Source organism: Ovis canadensis, chromosome 3, assembly GCF_042477335.2.
Source record: "Ovis canadensis isolate MfBH-ARS-UI-01 breed Bighorn chromosome 3, ARS-UI_OviCan_v2, whole genome shotgun sequence".
NCBI lineage: Eukaryota > Metazoa > Chordata > Mammalia > Artiodactyla > Bovidae > Ovis > Ovis canadensis.
Genome location: NC_091247.1, coordinates 77,473,380 through 77,496,257, shown reverse-complemented (window position 1 = coordinate 77,496,257; position 22,878 = coordinate 77,473,380). Strand labels below are relative to the sequence as shown.

General features: G+C 56.7%; 1 protein-coding gene across 9 annotated transcripts in view; it reads left to right on the top strand.

The window, feature by feature from the left end:
- The window catches only part of TTC7A (tetratricopeptide repeat domain 7A), a 159,296-nt gene that overhangs the window by 52,940 nt on the left and 83,478 nt on the right, over positions 1–22,878 (top strand). For all 9 annotated transcript variants that reach the window (XR_011255693.1, XR_011255692.1, XR_011255690.1 and 6 more), the window contains 7 exons: positions 2,746–2,883; positions 4,421–4,504; positions 8,670–8,774; positions 16,808–16,925; positions 18,579–18,636; positions 19,782–19,854; positions 22,496–22,656. Coding sequence is in view for 6 of the 9 variants with exons in the window: in XM_069583382.1 (XP_069439483.1) it covers positions 2,746–2,883; positions 4,421–4,504; positions 8,670–8,774; positions 16,808–16,925; positions 18,579–18,636; positions 19,782–19,854; positions 22,496–22,656 (737 nt within the window). In the remaining 3 variants the exon portion in view is untranslated. The remainder of the gene's footprint in view (positions 1–2,745; positions 2,884–4,420; positions 4,505–8,669; positions 8,775–16,807; positions 16,926–18,578; positions 18,637–19,781; positions 19,855–22,495; positions 22,657–22,878) is intronic.

Sequence of the window (22,878 nt, the reverse complement as noted above, 5' to 3'; positions counted from 1 at the left end):
CGGGTGTGTGCCTAGGGTTGGGAGAGGATGTGAGGTGGGCAACCTCACCTGGCAAGACAAGTCAGGGAGAGCAGCAGAAGGAAGGAATCCCCAAATTGAAAACATAGATGGGCCTTGGTGAGGGGAGGGAGCTGCAGGAAAGGACCTGGGAGCTAGTGGAGAGAAGGTGGCCAGGGCTCCTTGGCAGCCACAGAAAGAAGGGTGGGTTGGAGTGGGGGTCTGGCAGGGTGCCAACCAAAGCTTACTGCTTACCGTCCCCTACAGTAGACTGGGTCCTCGACCCTGGATGCATCCTGCAGGAAGGCCGCCCCTGCTGGCTGCCTGCCCTGCCCCTTCCGTGAGGATCCCCTCTCCCCTCAGAGTTCTAGGTCAAGTCCACTTGCTGCGGGCACAGGGTACTGCTGCTGTGTCCTTTTCCATAGCCCCTCCCTGAGGGCAGGGACTGTGACTCCCCTTCTCTCAGTCCCAAACCTCTGGGCCCCATCCCACCATAGAGGCACCCCCACTCTGGGTGGCTAAGAGCTGGGGAGTTGCTGGAGGTGGAGGAGTGGGCAGGTCCATGGCTGGGCACAGAGTGGGTTTTGTGTTCCTTGGTGAAATAGCTGCTGCCAAAGCTCTCCTTAGAATCTCTTCTCTTCCTGTTAGTGCCTGTGTGGGTGGATTTCACTGGGAAGGAGGGGGATTTCTCTGGCACTTTCCCTCTCCACTCCTCTCCCGTAACCCTTTGGCATCTGAGCGGCTCTTGTTTACCAGCCTGGCACTGGGACTCAACCTTTCTGGGGATCTTCTTCCATCCCCAGCACCCTCTCCTGGGGCAGTCCATGCCCATCGGGGTGGTGGGCAGCCCTGGCCTGTTGTGCTCGGAGGAGCAGCCCCATCAAGGCCATTGGGCTGCCTTACTGAAAAGCCCCCATGAGTGAGTCATGTCCTTGGGTCTTATAGGCATTTTGGCTTCTAGAAGTCTCTCTGGGACTGCACATCAAGCCTGCACAGTGGGACATGTCCAGAACCTATAATCCAAAGACCACTGAGCTTCTGCCTCTGTAGCCATCACCTTTGGGAGCCCCAACCCCTGCCCTGGAGGAGGCAATAGTAGTCTTGCATGGAAGGAAGTTGTGAGGACCACCTATGGACACATCGTTTGAACCTGACCAGCAGGATCTGGGTTTTAAGGGTCAGGAGGTCTTTTTTATGCTGTCAAAGAGGTCAAGTCCCTGGGTCTGAGGTCCTTTGTGGGGTAGTAGAGGAGAGTGAGTCCCGACTCACAAAAGGGGGTTCAGCCCTTTCTACAGAGGGAGGGGGTGTTGGGAAGGGACCCTTTTGGTGGAGAGGGGGCAAGAGGTGGGAAGACGCTGGGAGCAGCCAGTGGGAGCGTCTGCCCAGAACCCAGCTTTGGGTCTGCTCAGGCACATCCCTCAGAGAGAGAGAGTGTGTGTGTATGTGTGTGTGTGTTTGTGTTTATGATTGGAGGAGACACGGGGGGCCCAGAGCATCCCCGCCCTGTCAGGATCCCCATGACCCCTGTTTGGCTTCTCCTGAGCGCTGTCCCCAGGATGTGAGTGTACAAGAGTGGGTGGGACCACAGGCCGCAGAAAAAGTGGGTCCCCAGTTCCTGGTGGGGGGATTTCTAGCTTGGGTTTACAGAGCCCCCCTTCAGATTGTTCAGACTCACCTACTCCTAAAGCAGGTTTTCTCTTGCCCCTCCCCTCCCTGAGCAGTCCCCGGCAACTCTGAGCTACTGGACTCCTGGGTGCCCGTGCAAAGCACAGGGACCTTGGGTTGTGGGGAGGTTTCTGAGAAGGACAGAGGAGAGTTCCGTAGTGAGAAGTCAGTGATAGGGTCTGGGCTGGACGTGGGGGTGATGGGAAGGAGGTATAGGGGTCCTTATCGGAGGAACTTGGGGGCACCTTCAGAGGAAAAGGGCGTGGAGGGGCCACCACCCAAACTCTAGTCCTGTGAGTCAAGCCACAGAGCCGCCCCCCAATCTTGTCAGTTCCCAGTGTTATCTGAAGGTTGTCCTGTGAGTGGACGATTACACACACACAGAGGATGGTCCCAGAGGACAGCTGGCCTGTACCCTCGACAATGCCAGTGTCCTGGAGACAGAGGAGGGCCGCGGGACTCCTAACAGTGAAAGGAGGCCCAAGAGACTTGGTGCCCACCTGCAGAGCATGCTCCTGGGTTGGATCCTGGCATGATGGCTCTTCCATGAAGGCATTGGTGGGACAGGAGGCGAGATCTGAATATGAGTTGCTCTTAGGAGATAGAGGGAATAGTGTTCCATTTCCTGAATCTGGCATTTCTGTTGTGGTTATAGAAAGAACGTCCTATTTAGGGATGGAAGTCCAAGTTGCTTTAACTGGCTACCATAACTACTGCTGCTGCTGCTGCTGCTACTGTTATTCAGAGAGTCAGAGCCACTGTGGCCCATGTTACCAAGTTGGGTTTACTGCTGTTGTATTACTGTTCTTGCGACTTTTCTGTAGGTTGGACAGCTTGCAGAATAAAACACTGAAAATCAGAAGCAGGGACTCAGGACTGCTCCATCAGCCCAGCCTGGGCTACAGGTGGAGGGTTTGCTTGCTGTTGTGGTGGTGGGGAAAGGCTCTGGCTGGCTCTAGGAGTGTGGCCTGGGTCAGCAGTGAAAGGGTGAAGGTCACTGGGCCTCAGAGGCAGGGGCCCTGTGGAGACAGACACCTGTTTATACTCTGTCCTCACTCTTTTCTAAACCATGTCTCCCCACAGGCCACTCGGGATGTGGTGCTGAGCCGGGCACCGGAGCAGAAGGAGGACCGGGCTGTGAGCCTGCAGAATGCGGCGGCCATCTATGACCTGCTGAGCATCACGCTGGGCAGGCGGGGCCAGTATGTCATGCTCTCCGAGGTACAACCCCCTCACTGTCCCTCCCCTGCCGCCACCAAGGGCTCCAGCTCTGTTCTTGGGAGACCTGGCGCAGAGAGGGGCTGCCCTTCACTGGCAGGGTGTATCTGTTTTTTCAGATGTTGTCATGTGTTTTTTCCTTTGAAAGAGCACGTGGTGTTGTATAGCGAAGCCCAAGAGGATAATTATCCACCCCTCCGGTTCCCCTGGAGGTGATGCTGGTGTTCTGTGACTGCCTCTCCTGGAGGGTTCTGAGCTGAGAGTGGTTGGGAGCCTGGATCCCCCTCCCACCCTCTCTAGAATGGGCACCCCCATTGTATTGGGCAAACCCTACTGGGGCAGTGCTCCATGGGCTGGACCCAGGCGGTGGTCCCGCTCCAGGATGTGAAGACCAGGGGCACAGAGCTGCCCCTCTCTCCTGCCCTCCCCGCCAGCCAGGGTGAATGGCATGTGCACATATTTAGCTTTCAGATCCAGGCTGAGGTCAAGGGTGGCTCTAGGGCCCTGGGCTTAGATGGCCCTCTCAGCAGCAGATTCTCTGTCCACATGTTTGGGAGAGCTCCCGAGAGGAGGGGCAGTAACACCTGCTGAGCCCTTGCTTACACCAAGGCACCACGGGAGGCGCTTCCAGAAGATACCATCTTTAGTATCAAGAGATAAGTGGTCTCCTAAGTTCGCCAGTGAGATGGGCGAGGCCCGGTCAGGTGGTTCTGCCCAGGTGCAAGGAAGTGTGTTGAGTCAGCATGGGAGACCCAGGCCACTGAGCTCTGCAGGTCCTGTGTGTGGCCCTGTGCCCCTCACCTCTTTCCCCGGCCCGCCTGACTGGGGCCGCGCGGTGAATCCTGGCCTCGTGCGCTGGCCTGCCTCTGCTGCCGGGAACCACTTCTGTTGGTTACTGTCAGGCCTCACAGACAGCCCCTGACTTGGGGTGGCCCAGATCAGAGGGCCAGGGAGCAGATGGTTTTTCTTGATGGTTGGCACGAAGAGCAGAAGGAAGCCTGTGCATTCGGGCATCATTCTTTACACGGGCTTCAGAGTCAGTAAGTTTGTTGCTTACTGGCCCTGCAACTCTGGCAAATCAATCAAATCTCAAGCTTCTTCATCGTTGAAATGGGGATAATTAGAGAAGCTGCCTCACTGAGTTGTTGGGAAGAGTAAATGAGTTCATCCATGTAGAAAGCTGAGGATGGTGCCAGGCATAATAGTGAGAAGAACTGTCAACTGTTATTTTTATTGGAGGGTCACATTTTGAAAGCACTTTTACAAATCCCATTTCACGCGCTTTTCACTGTCGCCCTGATGTTCACACGATACGGTGGAGGGAACCCAGGGCCAGAGAGGGTGAGAAACTTGTGCAAGGACACGCAGCATGCTGCTGGTAGAGACAGGCTACCCCTGGAGTTCTCTGAAGGAACCAGGTGTGAGCTCTGGCTGCCTCGAGTGCAAGTGGCTGGAGCAGGGATTCCCCTGGAACGGTGTGGGTGGGCCAGGGCAGGGAGGACCCCTGGAGGGAAAGTGTTGACCGACTCCCTCTTCGCAGTGCCTGGAGCGAGCCATGAAGTTTGCGTTTGGAGAATTTCACCTCTGGTACCAGGTGGCTCTGTCCATGGTGGCCTGCGGGAAGGTAAGGCCCAGGGCACGCTGGGGGCTGCACACTCCCCCTCAGAGGGGGCTGGGGGCTCCACTGTCCACTCGCCCCTCTCAGAGTCTGGCAGAGGCTGGGGCAATGATTCAGAAATATTGTCCCGCAATGTATGTTAATCTCCAGGGAATGAGGGGCACGAAGGGTGGCCCACAGACCCCCAGGGTGAACCTGGTGTCTTATCTGTGAGTTATGACGGGGCCAGGTGTGTAGGTGTGAATCTGTGGATGGTTTTCTCTGAGTATGTGTGCACACCCGGGGCGTCGCAGCATTTCTGCCTGTGAGCCGGTTGGTGTGATTGCCTGAGACAGGCAGGGACGTGGGTTCCCAGCGAGGGGAATGGTGTTCTATTGGGGGCTGCATCTCTTCTCACCTGGGAGTGTGGCAGCAGGAAGGACCTTCTTGCAAATCCAAAACTTCCCTAGGAGGGAGAGATTGAAGGGTAGAGCAGAGCAAAGCACCCCCCTTCTCCCAAGGAAGTGTGTTGGGAGCTCTGCGAGGTGGACGTGCTGGGGTGGTCAGGAGGAGTCCTGCCCGGAGCAGGGCTGATCTTATCCAGGTGTCCGGAACTGTGTTTGCCTTCCACCACCCTCTCCCCAAGCCCTGTCCCTGCACCCACTGGTTTTCCCTCCCATGAGAGTCACACTTACATAAGCCTCTATTCTCAGCAGTGACATGAAAGGAAAACCTTTCCAGAGCTGGGTGCTGAGGGTGTTGGGGCTGAGGATGCTACGAATGCAGGAAGTAAGGAGGCTTGAGCTCACAGATCGTTGCAAGAGCTATAAACACCCAGAGCCCATTTGTGGGGCTGAGGGAATTCCTCCCCCGCCACCCCCAAGCCATTTGTGCCACCTGCTCTTCTAGCCCCGCAGTCGTCTCCAAGGAGGGTCCTCCTGGGCTTGCCAGCACCCTCCCACCGCCCCCACTGAAAGGACGGTGTGCTTGCCAGGGTCTGGTGGGGAGAGGGGGAAGAGCAGGTGCTTCTTCTGACAGGTGGGAAGGGGCTGGAGAAGTACAGCCAAGAATCGAGCAGGAGCCTTCTCTGCATCCTTGTTACCTTGCCAAGCATTTTCTTCCCAACCTCTTCCCCTTCCCTCGTCATCTTGGCCACCTCACAGGGCATCCTGTAAGTTATGACATGATGTACCCTGGCTGTGTGCTCAGCAGGGTCTTGTTGAGGGTCAGAGGGAGCTCAGAACACAGGTGGGTTGAGGCCTAGGGGAGGAACAAGGGGGGCTGGGGCTTGTATGGAGCCTGGGTAGGTAGCTGATGATGACATTTGACAGCTTCTTTCTGCCTTGAGGAAACAGAGAAAGAGCCTCTAGTCTGAGTATGGTCTGGGAGGAGAGGACCAGGGCTAGGTCTCCACCCTTCTGTGAGTCGTGGACCACTTTGAGATGCTGAGGAAAGCTGGGGACCCCTCCTCAGAAGAATGCAGTGCTCTCAGAAGTTAGCTTTAATTCCTGGAGGTGCTCCTGGAAGGCCCCCATTTCAGGAGAAAATGTCACACCAACCTGGGAATTATGGAGTCTTCAACACCCTTACTGAAAAGAGCCAGGCTCAGAGAGGTTCAGATGCAGCCTAGCACACCCCAGAACCTGGGGAGCCAGTGTCATGGCCTGGGCTCCTTCCCAGAACAGCAAGGTAGACACAAGAATGGGCTTACAGGCAGGAGGTTGGAGTGATCAGTGAGTGCCTCGTGCATGAGGCCCCACAGGCTGGGTCACACCTACACCTGGGCCTAGTGCAGCAGGAGATTGCTCTGGACGCAGGCTCTCCATCCCCACCCCTCAGGAACCCTGCACACCAACTCAGCCTGCCTGGTTGGCCCAGGCAGCCCTGGGAAGAATAACCAGACCTTGTCCCTTGCCAGGCGCCTAAGGTGGGAATCCAGGTTATGTCCCTGCAGTTGTGTGCAGAAGGTGAGGCCAGGCGGATATGAGTATATCCGGCACCTCCACCTGCAGGAAGAGAGGACAGGTTCCCTGGCATGATTTAGGTCGCTTCTTCTCTTGGTCTCCTCAGCGGCTGCGTTGCTAGGTAACCAGCACGACAAAAAAAGAAAAAAAAAGAGCCGGCAGCTCTGACTGAGGAGTCCTCAGATGGCTCCTTAAATAGCAGTGTTTCCTGGTCTGGGTGGGGGTGGGACAAGGAGGGTCAGGGTTAGAGAAGTCTGTTTCAGGGATGCTGAGGTCAGCAGCCAGGGAAAGGGCAAGGGCTTGCTGGGGGTGGGGTGGGGCAGAGGGGGCCACAGCGAGGGGCGGGGAGCAGCCTTCAGAGGAGAGGGTCTCGGGAGAGTGGGGTGGCCTGGCGCCTCCTGCCAGCCCTTTGCTGGCCTCTTGCCCCAGCCCACACCGAGAATCCCCCTGCCCCGCAGGCCCCCAGCCTCCCAGCTGGTCATATGCTAACACTCTCTTGGTCTTTTACCCTCCTCTTTCCTGAGAGAGCAGTGGGGTGGGGCTTTGTCCTCTCCACCCAGCCTTTCTGTGGGTCTCTTGCCCCTCCCAACAGGGACCCCACAACTCCCGGTGCCACGCTTGACACGGAGCAGGCCCGAGGCCGAGGCACCTGAAATCGGCCTAATGAGCCCGAGGCCAGAGCCCAGGGAAGTCTCTCATCTGGGCTGAGGAAAGCTCCCCTTTCTCCACGGGGAAAGGAAAGGCAGGTAGAGAAAGGTGGGGATCCAGGGTGGACGCAGACCAGTGGGGCCCCAGGTCTGCGTCCACTAGTCTCCATACTGTGCTGTGGACAGAGAGCCTTCTAGAGTCCCCCTGTCCCTCACGGGGCCTCTGGAGTAGCCAGGGAGGATGAAGCTGACTAAGGCGGCGAGCTGGGCCAACAGCAGGGCCCAGCTTGTGGGAATTGTAGTTGCACACATGTGCACGCATGCGTGTGTAGGAGGGAGACGGAAGCCTCCTCTCTGGCCAAGGTAGGCAGGATAGGGCAGTGGTTACAAGCTCAAAGTCAGACTTCAAACCCCAGCTCAGCCGTTCATCGTCAGTGTGGCTTCAAACGCACCGCTTCTCTGCATGTCACTTTCCTCATCTGTGAACAGGGACAGAGTGAAACAGGAGGGAAGGGCGCAGGGACAGCCTTTAGGATGTGATGAAATTGTTGGAATAATCCTCCCACTCATTAGCCTGCAGAGTTACCCAGCCTGTAAAAACTAACCGTGCCATATTTCAAGGGTGCTCTCTCTTCTGTCCCACACTCTGTGGAGTGTGTTTCTCCCTATATAAATCCACTTCTTACCTATCACTTTGTTTCTGTCACTGAATTCTTTCTGTGATGAGACATCAAGAACCTGAGCTGCATTAAGTCCTGAGAACCAGGTGTGTGATCTCAGTTGAAAGACCATAGGTTCAAGTCCCACTCTGAGTTACACGGTTTCAATAGCAACCTACCTCACAGGAGAGTTGTGAAAAATAAATGACGCCGTATTTATAAAGCACTTAGAACAGAGGTCAGCAGACTTTCTGTAAAGGGTCAGAGAGTAAACATTTTTTACTTTGTAGGTCAAACAGTCTTCATGGGAACTATTCCACTCTGCCTTTGCCTCATGCTAGCAGCTGTAGGCAATACTCGTCTGAATGGGTGTGGCCGAGTTCTAATAAAACTTTATTTACAGAAGCAAGCAGCGGGCCACATTTGGCCTGTGGGCTGGGTTTTACTGACCCTCCACACTTGGCCATCCTCAGCATGTCTGTGGCCCCATCTCCATGGCTTCTTCTCTGACAGCCTTTTTGCTCCCGCCAGTCTCCATGTGGTTTTGTCTTCTTCTTATCACCTGTAAAACCTTGTCACCTCTCAGAGATTTGAGAGAGTTTCCTTCTACCTCTAAAAGTCCTGTGGTTCACATGTGAATTCCTTCTGAAGAGTTCCCCTGTGTTTTCTTCCTTCCGCTCTTGTTACATGACCTCTGGCAAGGGTCACAGCCTCCATTTTCCAGATGAGCAAACAGACCCGGGGGGACTTGCCTGCTGCCGCTGCCTGGGCTCCTTCCAGTGGGCCTCTTCCTGGCTTGGGAGGAAAGGGGTGCAGGGTGGGGGCTGGCCGTTGGGGAGTTGCCCCCACTGAAGGCAGGACACACCCAGTCTGCTGCAGCCCAGGGCTGTGGCTGACCATGTCGCCGCCCTTCCTCCTGCAGTCATCCTACGCCGTGTCGCTGCTGCGGGAGTGCGTGAAGCTGCGGCCCTCGGACCCCACCGTGCCCCTGATGGCCGCCAAGGTCTGCATCGGGTCCCTACATTGGGTGAGTGATTCCGGTCGCAGGGCCCAGGTCCTGGCAGCTTCCTGCAGGAGGGTGGCAGCAGGTGGGTGCATCTTGCTGTGTGTGGAAGGGGTGGGGGAGTGGAGAATTGCTTCTGAAAACTCCAGCCTTCATCCCCCGACTCAGGATGATGTCAGGTTTGTGCTTCAGCCTTGACCATCTCCAGGGAGCCAAATGTGGAGTCAGAAGACAGGGTGCCCCCCACCTGCCCAGCACAGGGGAGGTGAGCAGGACCTTGGAGTACCTTGGCTAGCCCACCATCCAGAGTCGGAACCAGCTCTGGGCTGGATGGGAGGGTGGTCTCTCTGTCAGCCGCCTCCTTCCCCCTGGACTCCAGCACCCAGTCTCTGCCTTGTGCTCGGCTGTCTGCCTGCCACTCTCTGCTGAGGCGGCTGAACTACAGACAGCTCAGCGTTCGCCCTCTCCCCACAGCAGCTTTCCCTCTAGGAGGTCAGCAGGGGGAGTGGGGAAGGAGCCCTGGCCTAGGAGCCCAGAGCGCCAGGCCTCGCCTGCCAATCCCCTCGCCCTGGCTCCCTGGCTGCTGCGCTCGGCCTCGGGGACCTTGCAGCGGCGCCTCTGCCCAGCTGTCTGCTCTCACTGGGAGCTCCTTTGCCCACGTTCCTGGCTTCCACAGGCCCACATCAGCCTCCTACGTCCAGGCCGTCCTGTTTCCACCCTCTTCAGCAACTAGAACAATGCAGCGTCTCTCCCACGTGTTGGCTTTCAGCCCCACCTACATCTCTCTTCAAGCTCAATAAGCCTAGTTCCTTCATTGGCCCAGTGTCTCCCAAAGGGGGAGCTTCTCCCATGCATGTCCCTCCCCTTCCTGATGTCCTGACACCCCTGCCTGCCCTTGCTGTTGGGTGCCCAGCTTGTTCCAGGGCAACAGGGGCTAGGTTCCAGGTGCCTCTGGCAGGTGCTTCAGAATTAGCAGCCTCTCCAACCCCTCCAGCTCTGGGGAGGGAGATTTTGCATTCTGACCCTTCCCGCTAAGTATACTGAGGACCCTCTGAGAGGGCCTCCTGCCTCGACACCCAGTGAGCCTCATCCTGGCTCTGCTGCAGGGACTGGCTCCCTCGGATTGGGGGTGGGGGCCGGGGAGCAACACCTTTCCCTCTGTTCCCTGGTCCTTGGGTACCCGTGTATGATGTGCGAGTATGGTCCTGCCTTGGCCCCACCAGACTGTGGGAGATGGGGGAGGAGAAAGCATGGCTTTTGGCCCCAGGCTTTATGATGTCCTGTAAGACTGATCTGTAGTAGGCCCTCAGCATTTGGAGGAGGCAGCGTGATGAGGGGGGTAAGAGTTTCACTGTTGTGTGATGTAAATGACGAAAGTCAGGAGAGGGCTGGACAGGTCAGGGAGGCCTCCAGGAGGGGGGGGCCTTGGATGGGGCTCAGAGGTGGCCCCTTCCATCCCAGCTTGTTTTCCTCAGCCTCATGGTTACTGGGGACGTTGCCTGTCCCCCCAGTGTTTTTCGGGAGACTGTTGGCATCTTCCACCCTAGAGGATGGGGGTGTGTGGGTGCCAGCAGAGTGAGGACCCAGGCTGAGCACAGCAGTGGCGGGTGGTCATGTGAGCCAGAGGATGCAGAGGGTGAGCTCACTGACCCTAGCTCCCAGTCCTGTGTGTTCCCAAGGCTCCAGAGAGGGGCCTCAAGTGCATCCCTGGGACAAAGCCCAAATACCCACCTCGCCAAGGGTGGGTGGAGAGGGCATCTGTGCTCCCAGGGGCTGCCGGCTCTGAGACGGCTATGGGTCCACCCAGGCAGTGCCGCCCTTGCCAGGAAGCCCTAAATTTAGGTCTTCCCGCCGCGGAGGAGCTGTTTCCCTCAGCAGTATAATGACAGTAATTATGTGCATTCAGATTACATGGTAATAAAATTAGGATCCAATCAGTCCAAATTGAAATCAGATGAGTTGGGAGCAAAGTAATCAATGACAACATAAATAGAAAAGCCCAAAAGGAAACCTCAGCATGCAGACTTGACATCCGAATTGGGGAGGAGGGTGAGTGAGCCATTTAACCTCAGCTGAGAAACATGTTTGGGTTTGGGGGGCCGGTTTGAACTAGAGTTTAAATCAGGTCCAGGCTAGGGCGTGGTCCTGCTGTAGGGCCGGGGTGGGCTCCTGGCAGCCTTCCTTGCTCTGGAACCTCATGTTCTCTTACCTTCCCTAAAGCCCCATTTATACCTGCCTTGGACACTTAGCATGATGCGTTGCATTTCCTGTTGCATATGTTTCTTGAAGGCAGGAACTCTCTCTCCTTTTTCTTGAAACTGCAGCCCAGAGTTCATGCCGGGTGCTGATTGGATGGATCCTACTTGGCAAGGAGTTCTGCCTTGTAGGGTACTTCCTTTCCATCTAAACAGGAAGCTTCTTCACATACTATGTCTCATATCCTCAGCCCTTTGCCCACACAAAAAACCCTGCACACAGGAGGTGTTCAGAAATATATAGATTGACTTTGGCTCCAGCCGGCTGGGAGGGACAGGTGTGGGAAATCTACATTTGGTTCACGGGCCTGCCTGCTCCCTGGGTTGGTGCTGGGCCGAGAGCAGGCTGTGGGTGGCCAGGGGCAGCCCGTTCTCCTAGGAGGCCAGGGGAAGGGCGGCCCACGCTCTCTGTCCTCAAGACTATGAGCAGGAAGAATGGATCTGACAGGCAGGCGGAGGGGCGCTGGTGCTGGTGGCAGGCACAGATCCTGAAAGGCGTCTGATGCCACCTCCGTCTCCTGCCTTCACGTCTCTTCTGACTCACATCAGCCCCCAGCAGGCCCAGCCATTACGCAGCCAAGCCCCATGAGCAGGGGATGGAGATCTGGGGGTGGACAGGTTGGCCCAGGTTGCAGGAAGGGAGGCTGAAACTGGGACTTGGAAAAATGAGTTGTGCTGGGTGAAAGCGGATGAGGTGGCCATGTGCCCAGAGGTGGGCACCTGTTACCCCATGTCCTGTCCTTATGCCTAGGGCTAATGTCCCTGTGCCCAGAGCCAGTGTGGGATGCTCCGGGCTGGGCCTGAGAGCAAGATTGCCCAAGTGAGAGTGGGTGAGGAGGGGCCTGGGCAGAGGGACCTGTGATGTCCCAGGGTTGAGAGCACTGGTCCCACTGTTTATTCTGAGTGGAGGAGGGTGTCGTGTCCAGGCTCTGACCTGGTGACAGCAGTGGGGCAGCCTCCTGCCTCAACGTGGCAGTGTCTTGCCAGGGTCCCCAGCCAGTTATTTGAGGCAGGAGAAAGAGGAGCTGTAAAAATTTTTTCATATCCCTGCAAACAAAATTAGTTCAGATTCATTTAATTAAAAAGATTAAAACCTTTCTAGGTGGCTAGGGGATGGGGGTGTGTGTGTGCGTCACACATGGAAGGGGAGGAGGTTGTGGAACTGGAAAGGTTTTAAAAAGTCTGTGGTGCTGTCCCTCAGCCTCTTCCCCTAAGGGGGTGGATGGGGTAGTGGAAAGAGTGCAGGCTTTGGAGGCTGAGAGGATAGGGTTCAAATCCCTGGCCTCCCACTTAGTAGCTGTGTGACTCTGGGTAAGTAATTTGCCCTCTCTGTGCCTTATCAGTAACCTGGAGATCATTGTATCTACCATTACAGGATGGCTGTGACCCCCCAGAGCTTAGCAGTGTCCTTGCTTAGCACGTGGGAGGTGCCTGGTCAATGGTAACCATCCCTGTGCTGGCCCCTTTGAAATAGCAGCCTCTCAGAAAGGATGTGCCTTTGTGGTTTTGCCTTTGTTTTTTGAGATTCAGAAAGATGGATTAAGTGTTTTGGAGTCCAGTAAGAATGCCAGCTGTCCTGCCTTGAGCTTGTGGAGATAAGGAAGAGTACCTGTTCCTTCCAGGAAGAAAAAGTGTGTTTTGGGGAGAGCAGATGACAGTAGCTCCTGGACCCTGTGGGAAGCAACCAAGGTCAAACTGGAGGTGCTGTTTAAACAGAGCTTTGCGGGCTCAGAAATGACCTTTCTCTGGTTCCCTGGGCAGGAGGAAGGGGTACAACCAGTTTGGCGCCTGCGAGATGAACCGGGCAGCCTGAGAAGAAGCAAAGTGTACAGGCCAGGAGCCTGGCTGTGCAGGGACCAAATTAGGAGAACTGGAGATAGGCAGGAACTTGGAAAAACACGGGAACGCTCTCCTTCCTTACAGAAAGCAAAAGCACAGGCTCAGAATGCTACATCCTCCCTTACATCCTTTTCCCCAAAGGGTCACAGGGCAGAAAAATGAAGACCCGCAGAGGGCAGCCAGGAATTGAGCAGCTCAGGGAGACCTAGATATAGACTCAGAAGACCTGGGTTGAAAACTTACAGAAAGTTCTCCCATTTACTAGCAGGGTGACCTCAGATGGGTCCCCTAAGTGCCCTGTACCTCTCAACCTCAGCTGTGAAAAACCCTTCTGTCAGGTGGCCACCGTGCTGTGACGCTCCAGTGGGCACCCAGCTGCTCTGGAATTGCAAGGGAGAATGGGGGGATCTCCTCCTGGGTTTTGTGGCAGAGTTACAGCTAAAAGAGGTGTTACAAAGCAGTGCAGGGGGACTTCCCTGGTGGTCCACTGGTTAAGAATCCGCCTGCCAATGCAGGGGACAGGAGTTTGATCCCTGGTCCGGGAAGATTCCACGTGCCACAGCTATTGAGACAGCACTCTAGAACCTGTGTTCCACAAGAGAAGCCACCACAATGAGAAGCCCTCTTGAAGCAACAAAGACTCCGTGCAGCCAAAAACAAACAAACAAAAAAAGCAGTGCGGGAGAATGGTTGAAAGCTTTGAAAACCCCTCACCGGAGAAGTATTTTGATGAGCAGGGAGGGCGCAGTGCTGTGACCTGAGCAGATCTTACTGAAGCAGGGGCCGCAACTCTAGAGCCATTAGCTGTTCGCTGTGGAGGCCACAGGAGGAGGCATGTGGGGACTGGGAAGGGCAAGTGCGGTATCAGATGGCTGGCTGGCTGTAGATGGGCGGGTTCTGGGCAGCTCAGTCAGCAATTTGTTTTTCACATCATAGATTGAGACCGACTACTGGATTATGAAATAGAACCCTAGCTAAAGTACCCATGAATAAATATATTAATACTATATATTATCATATTTAATAAAAAGTAATAGTATTTCTCTTCATTCATAATCATCACTTTGACTCCACATGCAAAAAACTTTTGTGGTAGGTAATGGAGATCAAAAGTGACGTCAGCCACGTGAAAAAGTGGTACACTGAAGCCTTGTGGGTTTGATTTGAGACAAATGCTGACACCACACTCAGAGACCATTTTAAACTATGTGGGCAAGGCTGGCAAGTACTGGCCAAGGATGGCTACTAACCTGGAGTCAGAGTGGACAACAAGCTGGAAAACTAAGGATGTATGTTGTCACTTTCTGAAACTAAAGGCTGGTGAGCCCTGTTAATCCAGAATATGATATACATGAATTGCCAAGTAACTTTTGCCTATATGCCAGTAATTGCTGAACTTCATACCTGGCACCCTCTCTGCGTGGGTTGCAGGAGAATAGAAGTTGGCATTTGCCTAGGAGAAGGACATGGACATGAGAAGAGTGTATATACATGGAATGCAGGAGGCTTCTGAGCTCTATTTATAATTCTTATGCAGGAGGCCTGGGTTCAATCCCTGGGTTGGGAAGATCCCCTGGAGACGGGGAAGGCTACCCACTCCAGTATTCTGGCCTGGAGAATTCCATGGACTGTATAGTCTGTGGGATCACAAAGAGCTGGACATAGTTAAGCGACTTTCACTTTCACTTCTTTTATAAAAAAAGCTCACTCCCGTTTGAATGGGGCATAGTGATGCCTGAAGACAGTGTGGGAGACAAACCACACCAGCATTGTGCATATTTCAGAGGAGGCAAGATGCTGTTTGCTCACTTGCCCTTCCCTTGGTGCTTCCTGTCCCCTCTGCCAGGAGGCCTCCTAGGAAAACCCCGGCCAGGCAGTTCCCCCGGTTGCATCGTCCATGGCCCCAGGCCAGCAGCACACAATGGAGCCTTAATTAAGGGCCACCCTGTCCCATGGGGTCCTCCCCCGTTAGAGATTCCGTGTGTGCTTCATCCAGACATCCTGTGCCTGTGACGCTGGGCCGCCCCAGCCAAGCGCAGCATAGAGCCGAGTGCTGCAGAACCCTCATGGAGATTTGTAGGGAGGAGCAGTTAGGAGTTGGGAAGGGGTTGGCCCTAGCTCCTCATTTTGCAGATGAGGACCTCTGGGGCACAGAAAGGAGAGGAGGTGACTTGCTCGAGGTCCCATATCTATCAGGGGCCAAGCCTGTGTCGGGGGGCTTGAGTGAGTGAGAGTTGCTCAGTCATCTGACTCTTTGCAACCCCATGGACTGTAGCCCACCAGGCTCCTCTGTCCATGGGATTCTCCAGGCAAGAAGACGCGTGGGTTGCCATTCCCTTCTCCAGGGATGTTGGGGTCTTGCCCGGTGCTCAGCCTGGCTCTGACTTCAGGCCCTGCAGCTCTCCTGCATCCTGCTGGGCCATGTGCTGCAGAAGGCAGATCTCTGCATCCACTGCCCTCAGTCCTCCCGGCAGCCGAGGCTGGGCAGCAGGCAGCCATGAGGTTTGCTAAGCTGCCTGCTTCCCCTGAACCCTGAGACCGCAAGCCTGAGGGTGATATAGGCCCAGCTCTCAGCTTCCGTGTCCTTCCAGTGACCAGTCTGCCAACCTGGAGGCGGTCCACCGCCCAGGTCAGTGGCTTGAGCTCAACCACGTGGGGGCTGGAGAGCTGCCCTTGTCAGCGTTTGTCAGGGCTCTGGCTGGGCTACTGGAAGCCACCCCCCACCCCCCACCATCGCTGTCTGGGCTCTCAGCTCACCCACTCTACCTCTCTTGAACTTCAGGAGTTTTTAACTCCTCTGTTCCGTGGGTTCTCTGCTCCATCAGCCTTTTCTTGCACACAGCTCCCTACAGCTGTGCCCTCAAGGTGTACTCAGCCCAGCTCGCCTCTTCACAGCTAATGGCCTCTCTCTCAGGCTCCTCTAATACTCCAGGGAAGGAGAGCCTACCAGTGCCCCTAGCTGTGGCCTGCAGTCAGGTGACAAGATGCACAGAGCTGTCCCTCTCCTGCCGAGGGAGGTGGACCTGGGCAGGGACAGGCTGGGGTGTCAGAACCCAGCTTAACTTGGTGGGCCCTTCTGGGTGGTGGAGGGGAGCCCCCCACAAGGGACCCTGGCCTCTGGGTGGCAGTGGGGCTGTGGGTATGAATCTCCTTGCTGAGGGCGGTACCAATCATTCTTGGTGACACTGCCATACCAGCCATGTGGGCAGATGACATTCCAGGGTCGGGCGAAGGGAAGGGGCCTCTGGAAGGCCTGTGAGTGGGCACAACTGAGGCCCCCAGCTGTCCCCTGCTTTGCAGCAGGCCTGCCTGCTGTGTGGATGCCCCAGAGGGCTCATGAGGGCCGCCTTGTGTGCCCCTCTTTCATGTCACATGTGGTGTGTGATGTGTGTACACGTGACCTGCACCAGTTGGTCCCTTTCCAACTGGAACAGTCTCTCCTGCTCCCAGGACAAAAACAACCCTAGGCCTTTTTCCCCTGAAAAGTTACAGCGCCTGGTGTCGGGTAGCGAGCTCACAGCCAGAGAAGGCATGGCGGCCTGCCTGCTCTGCAGGGTGGGCTATCCCAGGGCCTGGTCCCCAAGCCCTGCCTGTACCCCAACCCCACCCCTGCCCGCTTCCGGCTCCCTTGTCTCTGCTGATGAGCAGGGCAGGGACAGCCACAGGGGCCATGTGACTAAAGAGGCTGCCGCAGACTGTCCAGGCTCTCAGAGCAGCTATGGGGAGCTGGGGTCTCTGGAGCAAGGCAGACTTTCCCTGTGAGAGGTAGCATCCCATGACCTGGAACACAGGCCCCTGGATGGCGGAAAGGGTCCAGATTGTCGCAGGTGGAGGAAACAGCTATCCTTCCATTCAGTGGCTGGGTGGCCTCTGAAAGGCGCCTGGGCACAGTTCCAAGGGTCCCAGGCTGGGTGCCTGTGAATAGCTGCCCTCCCCAGTGACCTTTGCCTCTCCTCTTTGCAGCTAGAGGAGGCAGAGCGCTTTGCCATGATGGTGATCCACCTTGGGGAGGAAGCCGGGGAGTTCCTGTCCAAGGGCTACCTGGCACTGGGTCTCACCTACAGCCTGCAGGCCACCGACGGTGAGTGTCGGGGCCCGGGAACCTCTGCTCGGGGTGACTCGGGCCTCCTAATCTTGTCCCATCAGTGTCCACCCCCCAACACACCTCCATTGACTCTTCTAGGATGGGTGTGCAAACGTACATAAAAACACACACGTAAAGACGCAGACACTCACTGATGTGCACAAGTGTGCGCACACACACACACCCCAGTTCATTTCTGCTTTTGCTGCAGCTTTGCCAGCCTCAGATACGCCCTCTTCATGAACCCAGTTCTTTCTCCTTTCAAGGCCCAGCCCCAGTTGATCTCTGCCCCTGGAACTCCTGGGGCATTTGTGCCACCAGCCCTGAGCCCACAGTGTCTTCATTCCGGTTCACCTTTACCTGCAGCACCACTGCCACCTTTTGGGGTCTTTTAAAATCCCCCGATGCATGGCACAGAGCTGGCTACACAGCAAGCATTTACTAAATACTTGACCTGAGCTTGGTGCCTAGGTTCCCCTCCTGCCGCCTGGAGCCTGCATTCCGTCCCCACCCCCACCAGCTCCACCTGCTTCTGTATCCTTGCAGCCTGAGGGAAAGGGAGCGATAGGTCCCCACCCAGGCCAAACCCAGAATAGTCATCAGCCCCCCACACTCCCCAAATGCCAGCTCCTGGAAGTGGGCTTCAGATGCCCACACAGCGAGAGGTAGGAACAGCTGGTACTTGGACAAGGAAGGGAGGAGGAAGGGTAAGATCCTGGTGCAGTGCCAGCTCTTTGTTTTCGAGTGACGGTGGTCACTTCGAGGTGTCAGTGAGGCTCTGATAGGGAACCCTGGGGTCCCCACACACTGGTCAAGTGAGGGAGTCATCAGTCCCTTGGTCAGAGTCCAGAGACCCTCCCTTTGTCTTTAATCCTCTAGAAGCAGGGCTGCTCTGTGAGCTTGGGACCCCTGACATCTGTCCCTGCCTGGTGCTGCCAGCAGCATCCTGACCTAGTCTGGCTGGAGCCTGTGACCGTCATTTTAAAGCTTCTCAGGGGGTTCAGTGTGTAGCTGAGGCTTCAAATGCCTATCCTACTGCATTTAAAGCCGATTTAATTTACCAGGGGGGTATCTGGTTTGGGTTAAAGCAAGAAGCCTTGTGGTCAAACTGCAATAGAGGTTTCTGGTGGGCCGGTGGAAGAGGAGGTCGTGTCCAGTGGGTATAGACCCTGTTAGGGATGATCAGATGTTCTGGAGATGGATGGTAGTGATGATTGCAAGACATGGTGAATGTACTTAATGCCAGTGAATTGTCCACTTGAAATTTGTTAAAATGGTTAGAAAAGAAGGAGCCTCATGAGTAAGGAAGCCTAGGGAGGCACATGCCAGGACAGAGGTGTAACTTCTCCAGAAGCTCCAGAAACTTCTCCAGAAGCTCGCGCCTTTGGAAGGATCAAGACGGCCCAGGCGGCAAGGAAGGCAAAGGGGTAGAAGGACCCGTTGTGCCAGGAAGTGTGCCTGCCGGGGGGCTGGGGCCAGGGGGACATCTGCACCCCTTCCCCCGGTAACCAGGACACCAGTCTGGAGCAGTTGCAGACAGAGTCCCGGTGGGGCCTCTCCCACAGAGCTCCATGCCCCGGGTGGGGCCGGGCTGGGCTGGCCCCCCTCCAGCAGCCCCTCACGGCTCTGTCTCTGTCCTATCTCCTGCAGCGACTCTGAAATCCAAGCAAGACGAACTGCACCGGAAAGCGCTGCAGACGCTGGAGAGGTGAGGACGCCAAAGGGCAGCATTGCCTGAGGCGGCTTGTTCTCCTGTCTCAGGGGACCCTCTGGTGTGACAGGGCAGAGTTTTCTGTCTCCATTTTGTTGACAGCAAACTGAGGCTCTGAGAGTTCACACAGGAAGCAGGGACAGGCCTGTGGGCTTGGGTGGTCTGGTTGAGCATTTCTGCAGTGGTGGAGCTGCCCCCAGGCTCAGCCCCCTGCGTCCGAGTTCAGGGGACAGGAGGGAAAGCAGGAAAGCACCTTGCACAGTAATCTACAGGTAGCCGGGGCTCAAAAACGGGGATCTGCCTCCTCCCAGCCCCTCCCCAGCCTGGGAACTGGGAGGCTCCCTCCCTCAGCCCTGAGAGCCTTCCTTAGAGCCCAGCGTCTGGGAGGGGGCCTTAGGTTTGGGGGTGGTGGGGGAGAGACACAGAAACCCTTCCCCCAGGCCCCTCCTGGGAGTCCCTCTCCACCTCAGCGAGGCCCTGCCTGAGCATTCCTCCCCCTCCCTCCTCTGGCCATTGTAGGGCTCTTCCCTCTGAGCCCTGCTCCATCTGAGCATAGATGGCAGGGGCTGGGTCGGGGCCTGCCCCAGACTCCTTGTGCCAGCTTCCTAGGAACATCCAGCTCCCCTCTGGGGCAGGTTGTTCTCAAACCCAGGGAGGAAGGAGAGTCCCATTCTGGCCAACTCCCTCTGAGCCTCAGGATCAGGGGATAGTTCCTTCCTTCCCCACCGGCTCTTCACTCCCAAGGCTTCCAGCCCAGAGAGGCCATCCAGCCCCTCCATCCTCCAGAGATCTTCACTGTCCCACGTGGAGAGGGCAGGCTGCAGGCTCTGTACAGGCCCCAGCCAGGCCAACAGCTGCCTGGAGGAGAGGGGCTTCCCTCACTCCTAGTCCCACCCTCCCAGGTATCCCCCACTTCAGCCAGAGCCAACCCTCTTGGCAGGCACCGCCCCGGCCTGGGCTGCCCCTGGGCTTTCCACCCCAGCCGTCATGTCCCGCAGGGTACCCTCCAAGGTGGGGCTGGCAGAACCTCCAGCATTTGGCCCTGCTAAAAGTGCCCAGCACAGGGCTGGCATACTGGAGACCCTCATTACGCTGGTTGTCGACCCTGGGTGGCTGATTCACTGCTCCCCTTGCCAATACAGAGCCCAGCAGCTGGCGCCTGGCGACCCCCAGGTCATCCTGTATGTCTCCCTGCAGCTGGCCCTCGTCCGCCAGGTGAGTCCTCCCAGTTCCTAACACCCAGGTCTCTGGGGGTGCTGATCTCCTCCTGGCCCTGCTGCTTTTACCAGCGCTGTGACCTCCCTGAGCCTCTGTTCCTTATCTATTAATGTAAGTGCCTTCATACTCCACCTCAGAGGGCCCAGGCAAGGATTAAGTCAGTTACTGTGGTAAAGCCCCTGACCTCTGGTGGGCACACAGGAAGGGCTTGTTCTCTGCCCTCACTCCCCCTGCAACACGTCCGTCTCCTGAGAAGTTGACAGGAGGCCTCAGTAAACATTTGTATCCTCACCTTCCACGAGCTTTCCCCAGGGGGCTGGGGGAGCAGAGAGATTGTCACGTGGAGCTGCTTCTGTGTGACACAGAGCTTCCCCTGACCATATGGACGCTACCGCCAGGCTCGGCCTCTGGGGCCTCCTGTCCGCTGACCGCCTCGATTCCCAAGGCTCTCCAGGCCCACCTGCCTGCCTTCTCTGAGCTGAGCTGTTGGTGCTGAAAGGTCTGTTGAGGGACTTGAGTGAGGTCAGGTAGTCACCCACCCAGCTGGTTGCCTGTCAGAAAAAAAGGGACGGTTCCCATCCCCCAGGCCCCTCAGAGCCTCTGCTTTCAGAGGGGCCCCTCAGGCTGGTGCCCTGTGTGAAGCAGGGCCTCTTGGTGGCCTTGCTCTGGTGAGTGTGGACACTGGGCCACTCAGGGACTGCAGACAAGCCTGCTGGACTGGGGCTGGGCTCTAGCCTGGCAGAGAGGAGTCCGCAGAGCCCTCTGGGTGGTGGCTGCTCGCGGTCGGGGGATGGGCAGCCCGGCTGACGAGTGCTGCTGTCTTTCCACGGGTGCGGGCCAGCCCTGCAGCTGACGAGGAGGGTGCCGTTGGCCCCATCTGACACCTGAGGCGCTGTGGCTCTGCTGAGCTCAGGAGCTGGGAGCTGGCTGCGCCTGCACAGTTCAGCTTCAGAGCCCACTCTGACCTAGTTAAAGCAGCCCCGTGTGGCTCTAAGTATCCTGTTCCCCTGTCCCATTTGGAAGCAGGCACTTGGAGCCTTGTCCACCAGCCTGGTGGTTGCTTTTACGGGTCGGTGTCAACTTCTGGCCCCTGGTCTTCTCTTCAAGGAGCCATCCTTCCAGCCCCCCATGGCACTTGCCCCCGGTTTCCGACTCCCAGGTCCTAGAGCAGGCGCTGTCCACCACTGTCTCCAGAAACATCAGTCCACTCTGGTGCTCCCTAGAGCGTGGACGCAAAGATATCCGAGACCAGTTTATTTTTAGCCCTCAGTTGGAGAACCAGTACTTTCCTTGCCAGTCCAGTTCCTGATGAACCTTCCGTGATGCATTTTTTAGTATCTTTAATTATTCAGTCACCTCTGATGAATGGCGTCTGTCCTCTGGGAGAGATGGCTGGGCCAGGCCGGTGGAGCCTGGTACCCCGTGTCCTTGGGGCCCCCAGATCTTGGTAACCTCTGGGGGTTGAGGGTCTCTGAATGGACTCTAAGCTAGTCCTGCCTACCTGGGTCTCTGAGGCCCTCTGTGCCATCCTGCCCAAAACATGTCTGGCTGCTCAGACAGTGAGGGCTGCGGGTTTGGACACCCAGCCCAGGATCATGCTGCTGGAGCAGCCTTGGGGTGGGGGGCATGGGCAAGCTGAGCCAGCGGTCACACTGACCTTAGCTTCCTTCTTTACTTTCCGTGACCTTTCCACAGAAGGAAGTCCCCATGGGAGAACTCTGGGCCTGGCAGTAGTGCAGAGACCAGGTGGAGACCAGGCAGGGGTCAGGCACGCCAGGGCCCAGAGCCCCCAGCTGACCTGTGTACTGTAGACCCCTCCAGGAGCATTGGAGATGTAGGTCTGAGGTTTGGTCAAGAGCAAGATTTTGGAAAATGACTCTGACGTTCCTGGGAGGATGAGGCCCTGGTGTGGATAGTGTCTCGAATAGCTGACAACCGCTAAGCCTGAGCCCCTGAGCAAACATGTCTCATTGGACTGGAAGGAAGGCTCTTAACCTGTTCATTAGCTGCCTGGGCTTTGGGGGCTTGAAGAGGGAAATTCGCATTTTCAGATGTGTTCTGTGCCCAGCAGGATGTTTTTCCTACGTTGTCTCACCCTCTCAGCCAGTGTTGTAGGTAGGACTGTTATCCTCATTTTGTAGCGTAAGAACTGCAGCTCAGAGAGGCCAAGTCCTCTGCCCCGGCGCCAGCTGGGAAGTGGCAGAGTTGGAATTCACATCCCGTCTGACCCCAGGCCTAAGCTGTTGCCACTGAGTCCCTGAGTAGGAGGCAGCATGTGTCTGTCAGCCCCAGTCACTGCGAGAACGGGTTCAGAGGAGAGATCTGTAGCCAGTGGTCTGGGTGGCCTCTCACAGTCCCCCTCCTCCAGTTTGGCTGGGGCTTCCCGCCCAGTCCTTCATGATCCATTGTGGACCTGCCCCTCTTTTCTCTCTTCTGTGAGACAGCACTGACATGGAACGGCAGACTCTTCTTGCCATGGTGTTCACGGGTGTTTTCTCATCAGAGCCCCTGCCTGCCCCACAGTGCCTGCGGTCTCACTTGGGTCTGCTGCACCTCGTGAGCTGGCACCTGGCCCCCGAGTCCGGGGAGCAGGCTGGGCCTTGGGGAAGGTCGCTAAGCCGGCAGTTTTCTCCGGCAGATCTCCAGCGCCATGGAGCAGCTGCAGGAGGCTCTGAAAGTGTGCAGGGACGACGCCAATGCCCTCCATCTGCTGGCGCTCCTCTTTTCTGCCCAGAAACACTACCAGCACGCCCTGGACGTGATCAACATGGCCATCACGGAGTACCCTGAGAACTTCAAGTGAGTTCCTTGTGGACGCTCTGGGCTGGGGCTGGTCGGGCACACACTGGGAGTCGAGGCGGGCCGAGGACCTGTGGGCTCGGAGCCCGGCTCTGGCGTTTTGTTTGGTGCCAGGAGGCACCGTGTGTGGAGGAGGAAGCTCTTGATGGTGACTGCAGGCTCCACGGAGGGCTGTGTGGACCACCAAGGAGACTGTGCTCTAAGATAACATGCCCGAGCTGC